At 43.1% G+C, this 16,873-nt stretch overlaps 2 protein-coding genes across 4 annotated transcripts in view; one reads left to right on the forward strand and one right to left on the reverse strand.

The window, feature by feature from the left end:
- ACTR3B (ARP3 actin related protein 3 homolog B) overlaps positions 1–16,873 on the forward strand; it is a 97,657-nt gene that overhangs the window by 39,255 nt on the left and 41,529 nt on the right. For all 3 annotated transcript variants that reach the window (XM_046930882.1, XM_046930884.1, XM_046930885.1), the window contains one exon: positions 8,310–14,707. The gene's annotated coding sequence lies outside the window, so the exon portion shown is untranslated. The remainder of the gene's footprint in view (positions 1–8,309; positions 14,708–16,873) is intronic.
- Positions 873–11,391, reverse strand: XRCC2 (X-ray repair cross complementing 2). The gene is made up of 3 exons (XM_025148304.3): positions 11,292–11,391; positions 6,586–6,667; positions 873–1,857 (listed from the first exon to the last, which is right to left on the reverse strand). Exons 1-3 carry the CDS (start codon positions 11,328–11,330, stop codon positions 1,142–1,144), a joined length of 837 nt encoding a protein of 278 aa, XP_025004072.2. The 5' UTR covers positions 11,331–11,391; the 3' UTR covers positions 873–1,141.

The following is a 16,873-nucleotide window of genomic DNA, read 5'->3' on the forward strand; positions in this document are numbered from 1 at the left end:
TCTTTCTTGTAAAGCACTTTGAAGCTTTCGAAGGGCACTCTAGGTTAATAAATAATATGGCAGTCTTTGCCAGAACTGTAGGGCATTTCCCATAAGTTCTGAATTTTCTTTGCCAGAATTGCAACACGTTGCATGCCAAATCCTGCACACAAATGCTCTGTATGTGGCAAATATGTATTGGTAAAGACCAGAGGCATGGCATTCCTGGATTTCTGAAGGAGAATGGAAGAAGGGAAAGAAGTGGGAAGAAATAATGAGGCAGAGGAGGGAAGAAATTTGTGCATTAAAACAACAACAACAACAACAAAAAAAAACCCACCACCACCACCCAAACCAACCCATAACCCATACTTCATTTAACCCATACTTCATTATTGCCAAAGACTAAACCATTTGCTGCATGCAGCACAGACTCACAGGTACCCAGAGCTGGGTCTTCAGTTCTTCCTTCTCTAATGGAAATCAGGCCTCCATTTTTGTCCTAGCTTTAGATTCTTCAAAACCAACTATTTCTGAAGGTCGAAACACCTGAAATCCTTGTTTCTCTGAGCATATGATAATGTCAGCAGGGAGATTGTGAGATTAGAGAACCACAGTCAGGATTACTACTATTTAACAGGCTGTGAAGACAAACCCTTCTCTCCAGGCAGTTGTGGATGCATTTCATGTGCCCTTGGCTACTGGGAACCCAAACCCATATTTTTGGAAAGAGAACACTTGGCCTTTTCACAGTCTACCCCCCAGATAACTAGGCTTCTATTTCTGTACCTTGGTAGAAGAGAATTAAAAAGCATAAGACCCAGAAATGAAGTCAGTGCATTTGACTGCATATTGCAGAGGTTACGTTAATGAAAGATACCAGGAGTTTAAAATGATTTCACTCATCATTTTCTTGATTTAATTTCTTTTCTGCATTAAGCATGAACAAATAATAGCAACATTCCTCACAAGCTGAGACTGAACATCCACAGTAGTTAAAAAATGTTAAGGCGTTCTGCCCTTCTCTGAGTTAAAGAAATTTGTGACAAAAGTTCTTAATCACCCAGCAACAAACAGCTCGTTTAGAAGGTACTAAAACCTACCTAGAGCTAATCAGGCCTAAGCACCAAGGCTTGCCAGAAGTTTAAAAGATGAACTGAAATTAAAACTGAACTCCACATTCTGCAATACTAAATGAACGTTTTGCTACATGTTTTTTTTTGAGGTGGCAAGAAACGAGTGTAAAACCTGTGCTGTTGCCAGAATTGAATTGCTTGGAAAAAAATATCCTGTGGGTTACCATTTGTTGCCATGATTTACAAAGATAAGGCCGATAGTCTGCATCAATTTCACTCTGAAGTTTTAAAGGAAAGAAGCCTTCTGCAGAGTTTGTAGATTTCTGCATAATGGACTGTGTTGTGGCAAAGAGGACTAAGTGATGCTCCCTCACAAGCTTTTCAAGAAAGTTTGCACATTTCTTCAGATTCATCTCCTGTGAGTTAAGACTCTCCCCTCCGTTACTTCTGTCAATCCAATAGAAAGCTGATATGCTATCTAAAATCAAAAGGCAGAGAGAGGGGTGAGTGCAAAACATGTTTTCTAGAGAATAAAGGGTAAGAAGTAACTGGGTGCTGCTGTTACAGTTCACAAGAAAAAGCCTTCCCAGGCAGCGCTTCATCATCTCTTCTGTGCTTTGCTCCAATCTGTGCTCAAGAATGGTAACGAGACGAAGCATGTCAAAATGGTAGTCTGTATCAATGAACATGACTTCTACTTCCAGTCCCCCTCCTGATTTTGGAATGATGCAGCGGGCTACCAGGTGATAAAGCATCTCAGTTTTTCCTGTTCCTTCTGGACCATGGAATTCAATGACATCTCCTGTTCACAAAGAAAGAAGCAAGCTGTCACATGAGGGCACCGAGTCAACTTTCAGCATTTATGGAACCAATATTCACTATTCCACTCATTTGAAAAAGCATTTTTGAAAGCTTTGAGACATAACAGTTGTTTAAATGCCAGTTAGCATCTACGAAGAGAAAATCAAATCGTCAGTGAAGGCCTCTGAAGTAAAAGGAATAAATGGGAACAAGGGTTGAATGAAAACTCCAATAGCATCTAGGACAATGATACCAATAAAAGGTTGGCAACTGGATTCATTTATTGCTACAGGTAGATGAAGGCTGAAAACTGCTACACTACTAAAAACCCATCTACTTATAGTATGCACACAAAATTAAGAAGTAAAAAATGAGAGGACAAGCAAATAAGAAAAAGAAAGCTCCAAGCCATAGTGGCATATCTATTTTCACAGCACAGGCTGCCCCTCACCATTTCACATGTTATGTGCTTGTCTGCTATCTGCGCGCTTCACAACATCCCAACAGGAACCTGTGACCAGTATAGAGAATGCCTGTATATTTAATATGTATTCTTTTCTGTATTTGTAGTATGAAGCTGCTTCTTTTGACAAGAGGAGTTCACAGATTACCTTAATTCCAGGCAATGATTCCCCTGTTGGAAGCAGAGGTTCTTTGTTCGTAACACTTTCTATAGTGGTGATGCAGGAGTAGAGAATTAATTGCAACTGTACATAAACACGTTTGTTCCTGCCTGAGTTAACAGGGGTTTTCAAGTCACAACTTACAGAGGATATCCCTGCTTGCAAGTGCATATAGTGTCAAGATGCAGTTTGGGAGAAGAGTGTGGCAAAAGAGAACTAAGCTCTTCACCCACTGCAAGCATTTAAAGCAATTGACACCTGAAGTAACAATGCACCCATTTCAATGGCACTCAACTGCCCATCTCTCCCTACTGAAATTCCCTGCTTATACAACACTGAAATCTCATTTTCCTGAATTTCTGATACTTCAAAACTTATTTTAAAAGCTGGATTGCCTCCCAAATCCTTACTTATCTGTTCTGAATGGCTCTCCCCACTTTTGAGATGAAAGATGACTACACTTCCTATGCCATTAATCTTCACTTTCTCTTCCTGCTCAGAAGTTGCAATATCCAACTCCACCACTTGCAGCCAGTCCCCGCTCTGCTGTCTCACATACATTGCACCGGTGACACAACAGAACCCTGGTGCAATTATAACACCCGAAGGGAGAAGTCCTAAATACGCTGGGCAGGTCATGCCCCCATAGCTCAAGTCTGTTGAAATCTTTTAGAACGATTGTGTAAGGTATCTGTCATTAAAGAGCAAAGTGAGTGTTCAGCTTGCTACTAGCTTCAGCACAAGCTTTCTGCTGCCCCAAATGGCATTGCTGAACCCAGGTCAATGGCTGGCTTAGGCCAACACGCAATACAGACTGTTAGACCTACCTTCACACAACACACGTTCAAAGAATGCAGCAACTCCATGCCCTCTCAGAAGCAGTAGTGGACAAATCTGACTTGCTATTTGTAATGATGCAAATTAATCATTCTGTGCAGTAAGCGCTTGACTTCATCCACTTGAAAATGTTTTATCAGAAGCTCTCTACTGTCTCCTATAGAACTTTACATAAGAGATGTGCCACACACATAACATAGGAGAGGCCTTTTTTGGGCAGAACTAACTTAAGTCAAACTTATAAGCTCAGTGAAGAGTTTTTGCGGTGGTGGCTTATAAATTCTAACAGCAAGACTTAAAGTTTGTTCCATATTGCTAAACAAGAGGCACATCCAGGTTGGAGTTTGACCAAAACACTTAAGTTATGCTGACACTCTGAATACAATAACAGTTTGGGCTGTAAGAAAACCTCAAGGGAGCAGGGGATTTCTGTGCCTTCATGATTATTGAAGGGACTGCCCACAAAAAGAACTGATGCAAAGCAGAACCCATTTATAGCAGTAACTATAAATGTAGGGTTTCCTTCAATTAGAGGCCAGGCTGCTACAGTAAGATAAGGAAGGCAAATTCATCCTTCTGGATCAGAGCGGACAAACGATGACACAGCAGTGCAGGAAGTGTGGCCAGCAGTGTTTTCAAAAAGCCACTGACACTATCTCTCACAATAGGTCATGGAGGAAAGCGAGGGATCAGGACCAGCATCATCCATTAATGTCAAAGCACTCTGAAGGGAGGATTAGTATAGAGGTACTGTTCAAAGGATGGAACCAGTCTGAGGGGCCGAGTAGGAATAGACACTTTAACATGGAAGAAAGATAATGGGAAGTTGTATTGGAATTTGTGTTGCCTGACATTAACAGTATCAGTAAAGGAATGTTTCATTAGCTTGGCAGAACATGTGAAAGACAAACCTACTGGGTTAAGTTAGGCTGGGAAGGTTTGACAGATCAAGGTGGATTATCAGAATGATTTGATAAGAAATTCAGCACTGATAAACTGAAGAAGTATATTTTAAGGAGCAACCCAACACACCACTGGGCTCCTAACAGCTTGAACTACAGACAAAACACAACAGGCCCACGATGGGCAGACTGAACAGCACCACTGCTATGCAGTGCTATGCAGGATAAGCTAAATGATGTTGTGTAAACATCATTATTCATGTAACACTAATCTGTTTTAAAACAAAATGCTGTTCTCTGTCCTAGCCATCGGTTCTGTGTTACTGTTAGAACCAGAAGAGTCCTGAGACTTTTCTGTACTCATTATGCTACTAAATGTTGGTAAATCTATTTTGTGATGCTGCACTCAGAAACGGGCTGTTGGAATGTATTGGAATAGCACTGCAGGTTTCATACCATCAAATACCTTGAAGTTACTGGGCTAGTAATTTATCATACTGTGTAGAAGCTGTCACTGATATTTGAACCACTTGTAAGTGGGGCAGAAAGGCATAATATTTATTCTAAATTAATTCTGGGTGTCATACTACAGCTGCACATCAGAGCTTTATATGGACACCCACACCTTCATGCCAATGGCACAGGAGAAATATGACTGGCTATAGAGGAAGTTTATTTAAAGCTCATGCCATTTTTGCTCTATTCCAGAAGAGCTCAAATGGTGTGTAATTAACACGCATGTGTTCTTAAATATACAATTCCATCATAATTGGAAGCAGTGACTGGAATATCACAGCAGTACCTCTATTAACAGTTCCTATTTTATAATATTCTGACACACGTTATGAACACTTAACTATGATGTAACCTTTGTATAGTTTACAGAAACTTCATATATATTTATGTTGCTTTGTTTCAAATACCATCAGGAAAGAAAAATTTAGGTCATTACATTGCTTTCATCTCACCATTTCTTCATGGGCAATGTGTTACAGTATTCCATAAAGACCCACTAAAAATGAACTTCCATGACAAACAGGCAGATATTCAACAGGGACTGGATAACAAGAATGCACGTGAAGAAAATGCATGAACTCATAAATAAATATACTGTGGTATTAAAAGACAAAGTAAAAATGTAATAAAGGGTGAAGTCCATTTATATATATATAAATATATATATATATATATAAGTTCTTTGTTAATATTATGCAACTCCATTAGTGTCAGCCAAAAAGCATGACCAGCACAGATAATAATTCATGCCATTGGTTAAAAGCAAAAGAAAAAGGGAAGTACTGTTTAAGTTCAGTGAATGTATTGGCACAGGGAGGAACCGGTGATGAAATCAAAAAGTTCCCATCCATCTTGGAGCGGAGGTTCTGGAAGAGTGTTTGGACTGCCTTGAACAACCCACAGAGCTTTAAGATCAAAGCAGATATGTTATGAATGGAACTATAAAACCCTGCTGACTGAAGCAGTGAGGGCAATTACTGGCCCCAGGAGAGGCTTCTCATAGGCTGCTCTACTGGGATATGCCCCGTTCAGTCTCAAACATTTGTTTCTTGTATGTGAAGTACAAACATAGACTGAAATACAGCATTTTCTAATCCTGCATTTTTTTTTTAAAAAGAATAGTATTTCATCTCAAAAAACCAAAAACAAAAACACCCCAGCAATAAAATTTCAGGAGCCATTTGAAGCATACACCATTTTCAGGACTCTTCTTGTGGGTAACAAAACAATTCAGAATGGAAAGTATTTAAATCACTTTCTATTCTCTGCTCCATTCACAATGGCTTACCAATATTTCTCTGCCCTTTGTCTTTGTTATATCACATCTGAAACTTCTATGGGTAGGAATCATATATTGCTGAACTCTTAATGTAGTCCCAAGTGCTGCAAAATAATACGCAAATGGTCTCACGGAGACTGCATTTGTAGACTAAGCATCATCCCTCATCCAATTATCTTGATTCTTTTTATTGCTTTTTCTGCTATTTCTTCAGAACCTGCTATAATTTGTGGCAATCCAAATTGCAGACAAGGATGTTGATAACTGCTGCAGCCACACACTTTTCATATTAAGTCTATTCATTCATTCATATCTACCTATCTATATATATGTACTATCGTTGAATATATATCTCACAGCATGAGACTTTCAGTTTGTGATTCACCTGCCTTTGTTATTAGGTATTCCAAGCTTTGTGTACTCAGAGCAGCCTTTTCCACTGTAAATCCAACAACATCCTGGATAACCAAGGAATTACAGGATGTGCTCCTTTCCATTGAGCTCAGTAACTTCTTTCATTACAACTTTTACATTGACATTTTTGCATAAATATGTTAAAGATACATTTTTACCATGAACAGGAGATCCTTCCTCAGCAAACAGATTAGGTTCAAGGTTTTTCAGAGAACTTCTGCCCTCAAGGCGTGCAAGCAGCTTTAACAAAAAGACAGAAGAGACATGCTGTTACCTCAAAATAATGGAGCTTGGGAATCATTTGCAAAGGATTTCCAACAACAGGGAGTTTTCAATGACAGTTCTATTTTTAAATGTTTTCATAAATACAGATGCAAACCCACAATATGGAGTATAGCAGCAGAAGTTTACATCCTTGCAAACACAGGTCCAATGGCAATAAGGAGTGGAGATACACCAGGAGAAATAAAGGAGAAATAGAAGAACAAACAAAAAAGCTGCACAGTCAGACTAACAAGAGGGATTATCATAGAATCATAGAACGGCCTGGGTTGAAAAGGACCACAATGCTCATCCAGTTCCAACCCCCCTGCTATGTGCAGGGTCTCCAACCACCAGACCAGGCTGCCCAGAGCCACATCCAGCCTGGCCTTGAATGCTTCCAGGGATGGGGCATCCACAGCCTCCTTGGGCAACCTCTTCCAATGCGTCACCACCCTCTGAGTGGAAAAACTTCCTCCTAATATCTAATCTAAACCTCCCATCTCAGTTTAAAACCATTCCCCCTTGTCCTATCACTCTCCACCCTCGTAAACAGTCATTCCCCCTCCTGTTTATATGCTCCCTTCAAGTACTGGAAGGCTGCAATGAGGTCTCCCCGGAGCCTTCTCTTCTCCAAGCTAAACAAGCACAGTTCCCTCAACCTTTCCTCATAGGAGATTACCTCTGGTATAGAGCAGTGCAGGCATTAGACAGAACAAAAGGACAGAAGATTACGTGTAACAACCATCACCACCACACTGCCAGTTGAGGTGAAGCGTTACCCATCATTAATCTCCCGAGTCAGTCTCACTGCATACTTATATGTAAAAACACACACATTTCATTTGAAAAGCTGTGCAGGACTCTCATGGGCTACCATTCCTATTGTATTAGAGCTACTTGTTCAAACAAAGTATAGATTAAAAATGATCCAAAGCAATTAGCCACCAATGGCTTTTCAAGAACCTGTGTAAAGCAAGTCCAGATTTGTAAAGCAAGTTCCTCCAAAGCTCACTGCAAAGCAATCCCACTGTAAAACAAGTTAGCCAAAGTTCATGGACAGTTTCTTAAACTGACAGGTATTTGTGTACCAAGCAGACGGATATTCACCCAACTCTACAGCGCAGTTTTGGCAGAGGAGAATCAGCACTTCACCCAGTGCAGGAGCCCTTGTTCCCTATGAGTAGCAACACGTGTGGGAAAGGACCCTCTGGGATGCCCAGAGCACTCCCAGGGCCAAGTATTTAATTCTGCAGGACGCCCAGCTGTCATTTAAAGATTTAAGCAAAACCAAAGAAATCTTGTTTGGTTTTATTGCACCCTCCTTAAAGCCAGTCACAAAACGAGCACAAAGCTTTAAATGTACACCACTTTATCTCACTTTCCTCCCTGCTGTATCAAGGAGGAGCTTTTGCTCTGAATTCTCAGAAAAGTTGTTCAAACAGTTGTGCATGTGTTTGCCTTTAATAGCAGAATAAAGCCGCATTAAATGGCCCTGAATTTACTTGAAGTGGTCATGATGGGAATCTAAGTGTGACATTTCCATTGACATTTTAGCATTCCCTTCTGTTAACAAAATGTCAATGTGTTTGCCTTTGTTTGCCCGTTCCCACGTTACCAGGAGAGCTTTCTGACCAGCCCACCGAGGGGCCAAGAATTGCTGGGGCTGACCTCACTCCGGACCTGCAGACCCTCCTGTCACACTGCCCGTGTTTGCGCAGCAAACAGAACACACGAAGAACTCTCGAGTATTTGGGGAACCAGTAGGGTTCCGTGACCTGGGGAAAGCAAACAACCGGATGGACATGTATAGAGAACACAGAAACACTTACGAGCCCCTACACATGCACCCAAAATGTAGCTGTGGCCACCCAGATCCCAGCGGCAGCCCCAGTCCATGGCAGGAGAAGCTCCCTCAGCAGCAGGGTGAGGTCTCTCGCCCCCCTCACATGGCACTGCAAGTTGTCAGAGACAGGAAACCACCACAGGCTGCTGCTCCTGATGCCCTTCAGCTCCCAGCAGTAGGACAGGGGCTGGGAGCAGCAGCACTGCTGGGCTGCAACACAAGGCCCTAAGGAAACACATCTCTGCAGCCTGCTGCTCCCACATTTATCTCTACACTAACAAATGCACTCCCTGCAGACTTTTTTTTTCTGGAAATGAAGAGCCCCTTTCTCTTCTCAGACTATCACCTCTTCAGCTTGCTGCCACAGCACTAGAAACAGCAGAGCCATCGCTATTGTTTAAATACGGATCCGTCATTGTTTAAATGAGTTTATACACTCATTTTAAATAACTACAGGTGCTCACTCCAAGCAGTCCTCCTGTAGGTAATTTATGGTAATTTGCTGATGATAGTGCACCTGTGTTTTTATCAAACTCGTATTTACTTCCGAGTTCTGAAGCAGAATCTCCAAAGGCACTTGCCTCATTAGTGTCACGCTGTGAGCAATGGGGTTTCTGGCAGAAGGAGAGAACAATCTGCCTTCCCAGCTCACAAGGGTTTGTCCACACTCCGACAGAAGTGACAGCAGCTGAGCTGTGCCGCGCTGAGGCAGCAGACAGGGATCCCTCACCTCTGCAGGCATGACAGTGACAAGGCGGGTTTTCCCAAACCAGCAGGAGCCGCCTTGGCTGTATTCCAGGGAAGGCATTTCCATGTTGCCTACTTACACTGTCTTCTAGATAAGGGGGGAAAGGGAACATCTATGGGGCTTAAAGGGTGGTCTCAAGGGAGGAAGTCAGGCGTCTCAGAGTACCGCTTGATAAAGCCTTGCCATGCAAAAAGCACAGAGAAAAAAGCAGCCATAATTTCAAGTCGTGTAATACAGACTTCTGATTCGGTAATTTAACTGTAGATGTTCTTCCTTTATAATGCTCTTTCATCTTCCTTCATAGAAAACATCACCTTTTAGCAACATCCTGCCGGTAGGTCTTCACTTGTATGCATTCTTGAGAAGTGCAATTATCCAGGAAAGAAATAGCACACAGGTGCACAGAGAGGGAATAACCCAACTCATGCTGGATAGGTTAAATGTCATTAATAACAACACTCAAATATGTCAGCAACATCTTTTATAATTTATCAATACCATCTTTTTAATAAAGAAATATGCATTTGAGCATTTAGTCCCATCACACGCTCGTACCATATAGGTCTCAACAATGCTAGGCGTCAAAGGTAAGCATACATGTAGGCCTTGTCAGAAATGAGATATTACTTAATTAAAATGTTAAAGAAATTCAAATTAAATACTTGAACTCTGCTAAGGGCTGTGAGCTAACCTACAGGCTATTTGTAAGTACAAATCTATCTCATGAATGAGACAAAACTTAATTCTCAACCACCACAACTGCTCCACCTAAACTTCTGTAAACTTTGGGCATGAAGATGAGCGCTAACAATTCATCACTTATTTGATTGTGATACACCAATGGTGTCTTGTGAGATGTACTAATTTGTTGCACTAATTACACTGCAGAATAAAATTACAAGGCTGTGGTCTCCGTATAACCCTCACTAAAATCAGATCTTAAGCATCAGGATGTCAGAGGAAGCTTATTTTCAATGAAACGCCGCTTGAAGGGCTTTGCCTTGGTGATGCACATGGCTCCTATGGAGGTGGTTGGGTCATTGTCCCTGGGGGGTGCCTATAGCCGTGCAGACATGGCACAGAGGGATATGGTCAGTGGGCATGGTGGGATGGGCTAGGATTGGACCTGGTGACCTTAGAGGCCTTTCCCAACCCTAACGATTCTGTGATTGCACTGTAAGGATCCACCAACCCATCAGCCATCAGTTCCTGCCTCACCTTAGGTTTGGTCACTCATCTGTGAGTGTTTTAAATGCCAAAAGGCCTTAAGAACAGAAGTCCCTTACAATAAGATGGCGTTTTAATGCACAATTATTATGATCACTCATGGTTCTATGCTTTTATGTGCTCCACGCAGCGTATTGTGACAGGGTAACGCACAAACCTCCAGGTAATTAACTTGCTGATGACAAGCAGGAATAACAAACGCCTCAGGAAAGGAAAAACCCAACAAGTCCCCAAACTGAACCTCCTTACATCTGAAGAATAGGATTCTACCATCCACACCAGCCCTCTCCCATCTGTTTCACAGCTCTTCTTCCTCACAGCACCCACAGCGCCGTTCGGGAGAGCGAAGAAAACACTCATAAAGATATTACTGCCACAGCTCGAAGCGCTCCCCTCCCCGTTACGCCGCCGCCAGCAGCCGCAACCACAGCCCCACAGCCCTCCGCTCCCCTCAGGCGCTGCCCGCCCCCTCCCGGAGCCGCACTCCAGGGCAGGCGGGGGGAAGGGCGGGGGGAAGGGCGGCGGAGCGGGGGCGGGCGGGCGCGGCAGTGCGGCCGGGCCGCTACCCCTCCCCTCACGCACCGCCCTCGTGGGACCCGACCGACGCGGGGGTGCCCGGCCCGGCCCTGCCCTGCCCGCGTGGTTACGCAGCGCCCGCCCTCAGGGGGCGGGATACGGCCGGGCGCTCCGTTCCCCGGGCTGAGAGGAGGAACGGCGCACAGCTACCCATCCCCCCCTTGGGCGCCCCGGGGGCTCTGTAGGGAGAGGGGGCAGCGCCTCACCTGAGTGCCCGACTCCGCCCTCCGGAACGCGTCACCCATGGCGCGGCCGGGGGAGGGGGCGCCGCTCCGCTCCCGATCCCGCTCCAGCCCGGCGGGCTGCGGCAACTGCGCAGTCGCGTTGCGGCTGGGCGGCCCATGGCGGTGCTGTGCGCACGCGTGGTTCAGCCCGCGGGGTGGGGGCCGCGTGCCGTTAGGTCGCGGGTTCGGGTCCGTTGCGCTCTCTGGCGCTTGGTGTTCCCGTGGGAGCAGTCGCTGCAGGGTGGCAGATGTTTGTTTCTTTTTATAAAAGGCTTATCTCGTTACAGGTTGTTGGTTTTCTCTTGAGATGGAGGTGGGCGTTTAGGTAGGCCTGCAGGGCTGGCAGCGTTGGGTGTGGTGCCTGTCAGGGCAGGAGGCCGCAGCCCCGCCCTGAGCCACCACAGCGTGCCGTGCTGGGCTCCGTGTTCGCTGCGAGCGCTGCCTGAGCAATCCTTGTGGCTTCTGGGAGAAGTCCCACTTCCCAGTTTTACAGGGAAACGTGAGGAGCGCGGGCTGCTGTGTGCAGAAGTGGCTGCTGGGGCTGAGGTGACTCAGGAAACTCATCTGCATGGCAGTTATTAAGCTCCGACGCTGGCAAAATTAGTCCTGCAGAAGCCAGCTATCAATTATGGCTTACGTTAAAAAGGGTCTGGGATATTTTACGTGCATACCTCTGAATGGGCCGGCCTCACGTGGCGTGCAGTGCTCCGGGGCAGGATCCCAATGCCCGGTGAGGCTCTGATGGTTGGTAGTGGCCCATTGGCCTCAGCTGTGCAGGGCAGTGGGGAGGGGAAACGTGGAGAACCTGTTTGTGTTTTCCATAGACAGCTAGCCAGCAGGGATAACCATAGCAATCCCACTCCCTGTGTTTGCATATCAAAGGACAGCAGTGATACCATCCCTTTGGGATGAGGGAGGTTATCAGTGATACTGCACGTTCTTACAGATAGGAGGAGAAACCAGTGGTGTTCTTTGTTTCTTCAAAGAAGTGAAGTTTGTCTACATAAAAAGAGTCTCTGCTGGAGTGAGATTGAATCTACCATGAATAAGAAAAACCTAACCTCAAATGGAAGGTGTAGGCTTTGTTTACTCTTTCAACCTTCTTTCAGCCCCAAATACGCTCCCTCTAATTCAAAACACCCTCCCTCTAATTCAGAACACCCTGTTGTTGCCACCTAGTTCAAGGTTTTTAGCTGAATGCCACTTGCCTCGGAAAGACAGGCACATTTAATCTCATTCCAAACAGTACTTTCAGTATCAGGTCCTCAGTGTCCAGTGTCTCATAAAATCACAGGAAGTAAGTACTCTTTTGGACAGCTGTTGTAGACTTTCTTATTCTCTGGGTATAGATACATGTAAAATTATCAAAAGCAAAGAGGGTGATTAGCTCTCTAGTACAGAATCATTAAGGTTGGAAAGGACTACTAAGGTCATCCAGTTCAACCATGAAGCCATCCCCACCACACCCACTAAACCATGCCCCTCAAAAAGGTAAGAAACACTTGGATGGCTGCATGGGGATACGCAGCATTAAATGCAGTTTTGAAGGTCAGACAACCTTAAGAGTTGTGTGCCTGACTGTTGTTACAGTACCACAGAGGTCTGGGCTGTGTTCCCTGGAAGTATTCAAAAGGTTTCTTAATTAGAAGTGATTGCCCTTGAAGCTGGCTGATGATTGAACCTAACCTGACAGTAGAGCAGACTCATTGTGAGTTATGACAAAGGCACTACTCATTGCATCCACCATGTTTTTTTTTGTTTTAATTATAGCCTCTTTGTTGCTGTTATCCTCTAATTAAAGCCATTGCACTAATTTTAAAAAAGCGATTGCTGTTTGAATTCGGAAACATAAAAATACGCATAAATGCCGGTTGAGTGAAACCCACTCCTACCTCATCACTAACCACTGTCTGTATCCCAGTAGAGTCCTATGGGAACTCTGCGTGGGTGAACACAGTTTTGGTATTACAATCCAATGCAAGATGAAGTATCACAGCTAAGTGGAGATCAAGTGACAGATTCCAGAAAGAGAGGCTAAAAACACTGAATTCACCAGAGCAGTAAAAAACCAGATATTTAATGGCCTGATACATTCAGTACATAACAGAAATGTGTAAATCAAATAAGTGGTCATCTTGATAGGCAGAGTGCAGTAACCACCTCTCTGATGTTACCTTTGCATTCATTTGCTTAATACACTGTGGCTGGCACTACTAAGTTGGAAAATTGATATTTTCTTTGACAGTGCTCTGCCTTAAAAGAGAATCACATTTTTGCTTTTTACATTTATTTATCAGTACAATTACTTTTCTTGGAAGATGGAAAGCGCGGTTTTGGCAACTATACATATTTCAACCTTTAACCAACCCCACGCCTTACACACATCTTTGTCTACCAAAATCCCTGCACTTCAGCAGTCAGCACCTCTGGCATCTTACCAAATTCAATATTATATGTTTTTCAAACTTGCCAATGTATTTCTCATCCATTTGCCTTTTTTGGTTTCTCTGTGTTTACCTTTAGAGAAAAACATTAACAAAGGTAAGCAAGAAGACTCATTGGCTTCATCAAAGATAGATGGGAGCCTACTCTCTGTTTCTGCTTTGTTTTGTTCTGTTTACATTCTTTTTTATTTCTCTGCAGCATTCCTGAGCAATAGGGAGCACCAGGAGTATTCTACCTGCACCTTATTCTGTTTTTCTACTACAAAGAAGAATCCTCCTTAAGACAGAATCCTCCTTAATGCAATGTGGCTATAAGTAGATCGTTCCATCCAGGGACTCTATGCCCCAGCACTCCTGTTTCTACAGGCAGAAAATTAGTCTTCCTTTGTTTGGCATGTGGGGAGCCTGAGGGTGCCCCTTGAGCCATAGGCACTGTTTATGTAGCAATTCAGCAGCAAGAGCAATGACTTTTCTAATAGCAGAAAGATTAGGCTCTGGGGGTATGCATCTCTGTCTGCATAAAGTGCACATTGTGGAGAAAATTCTTCTTTCCCAGTCTACATTTTGAACATCTTCCACAATGAGGTTTTCCCCTGCACATGTTTAAGACATTCATTGCTGAGAGAAAATGATGGCGCTAGAGAGGAAGGCGTTTCAAGTGGAGTTGCAGCCTTAAGCAGAATGATCTGTTATTTTTTATTTTTATTTTATTTTTTGCTTATTTATCCATTCATTATTACTAATTTCAGCCAACAGAAGGAAACTGGGTTGGGTTCTGGGGAAGGAAGGACTTGCATGAGTGCCCTGGGGCTGCAGAGATCTGAGTCGACTGTTTATATAAACATTAACTTTTTTTTTTTTTAAGACACGAAGTCCTAACCTTAAATTGCCAGTTGGTCTGCAATACAGAGACAGCCCGGAGAATTAACACCCAGTCCTGGAACAAGGCCTGAGGTAAGAGCTAAACAATAGGGAGAAGCACAAAGAAAACCAGTGCAGTGACAAGAAATGTAGACTGTGTGAGAATGCTTGTAAAAAGGTTGAAATACATCACGTTTTTATATTTAATTAGGCAATAGCTAAATTAGAAACTGGAATTTAAATGTTTCTTCCTTTAAGCGGGTTTTTTTTTCAATCACAGAGATTTTGTTCCAACATGAGCTCTGTCATTTTTGGTGTATTGTCACTTAATGTTCCTTTCAAGATTTGCGTGGGTGACATTCCAGCACAAACCAGCTCCAAACGGATCTTCTAGGTTGAAAACAGTTTGTTCACATAGTTGAATTAAACTCTTTAGTGAAGTCAGCTGTTGTTTTGCTCATTAACCTCTAGACTCTTGAACACCTTTGCTCCAAATGTGACAAGTTGGCTATCTGAAAACTCACTTAAGCAGAAGAGTCACTCTGAAAGACAAAACAGAAAGGTCTCATTTTTTATAGTCTGCCTCATTTACTCCTTTGTCTAGTAACGCTCAGTGCCCAAAAGGCTGATGAATTAAGGACCACCTCAAAGCTGTAATAAGTCTCAGCTAGCATTGATAACAGCAACAACCATTTGGATGGTTGTTGGATGAAAGTTCTGACTTAAGGTGGATGTTGAATCTGCAGGTGGCAAAGCAAATGATGGTCTGCCTTTCCGATTATGCACAACCTGTCTGTTGTGTGACTCCTCCAGTTTCATGTGGCTGATTTCTGCCCCACTGTTCCAAGTTTCTCTCAATAACTGAAGTGATCTGTCACTGGGCTTTATTAGATTTTCTGAGAGCAGATGGCTGATTCTTTTTACCTGGAGAGCTGCCACTTTCTGTAGATGCATCTCAGTTTTACAGTAGTATAATTTATCCGTTTGCATGACAAATAAGCAGGTTAAATTACAAGGGTGTTATAATTTCAGTGACTTCAGAGAAGGTGATAGATTTGCTGTATAACCTGGGGAAAAAAAAGAGGGAAGAATTGAGTCCATTGGTGGATGGGCTGCTGGCTATGAAAAAACAGCCCAGGTTGTTACTAAATTCTGGCATCCGTTGTAAAGTTTCAGAGCTGGTTGCTGGATATTCTGCTTTACATTTCGGCTTGCAGAGCTACATCATAAATAAACTTGGTCTGTGCAGCCATTCACATATACTCGTGAGTAGACTTCTTATTTCTGGGGGTTGCCTTTTATCAGCTTGTATTGCTGAGTTTGAATTCCTCTTTGTTTGTTTGCACCAGGTTGTTCTTTTCCTGCTGCTGCTTCCGTCCTGTTTGAATAATTCTGTGCTGGCTCACTGTGAAACTGCCAGATATGCCTTATGTAGCAGTTAGCCACACAGATAAGGGCTGGTTTTGTATTGGTGACCTGGCGAGGGATATTTCTTGCTTATACAAAAGCTGTCTTTATTTGGCACCTGATCTGGGACCCAGTTTAAGCTAGCAATAAATTAAAACCTTACAGAGAGGAGCATGTGATTTATAGTGACAGATGAGTAGGCAGTGGTGACTGCAGAGGGAATTTGGTTCTGAGTTCTCTAGCTCTGACCCCTGAGAGCCTCCATCACTGTTTGTACCCCACAGATTCAACCGTATTTTGTCCCGTCTAAACATGTTTGATAAATTGTTCTCCATTTCTACAAGGCTGTTTGATAAAGTATGGATGATCTTTCTAAATTCTGCTCTTACAAGTTCCCCTTTATTTAAATGTTGTTGCCCTTGCAAACCTCAAGTTTTACAAATGTGACAAAGAAGCCATACAAGTGGTATGGCCTTGCTGGAAAATTAAAGCAAATCCTAGGCTTGTCAATAGAAATGAATTAGTAGGTTAATTAATTAACTACGTATGCCACACCGGATATACTGCTAAAAGGTGCATGCAGGTAGCTGACAGTGAGTCCAAGCCAACTGGTACTCCTTAATGAAAGCAAACCAGACCTTGCCCCTGTAGTACAGAGAACTAATGGTACAGTTCAGATGTGCATTTCAAACCATGAGATAAAGCCCAGGAAGAAAAAGTGAATAATCCAGGCCATTTTCTTTTCTTTCTTTCTTTCTTTCTTTTTTCTTTTTTTTTTTTTTAATTTTTTTAAGAACTGACTAGGGAATCCCCATTTTACCCACTTTACACAAATTTAGCATTAAAGTTTCT

Source organism: Gallus gallus, chromosome 2 (assembly GCF_016699485.2).
Source record: "Gallus gallus isolate bGalGal1 chromosome 2, bGalGal1.mat.broiler.GRCg7b, whole genome shotgun sequence".
NCBI lineage: Eukaryota > Metazoa > Chordata > Aves > Galliformes > Phasianidae > Gallus > Gallus gallus.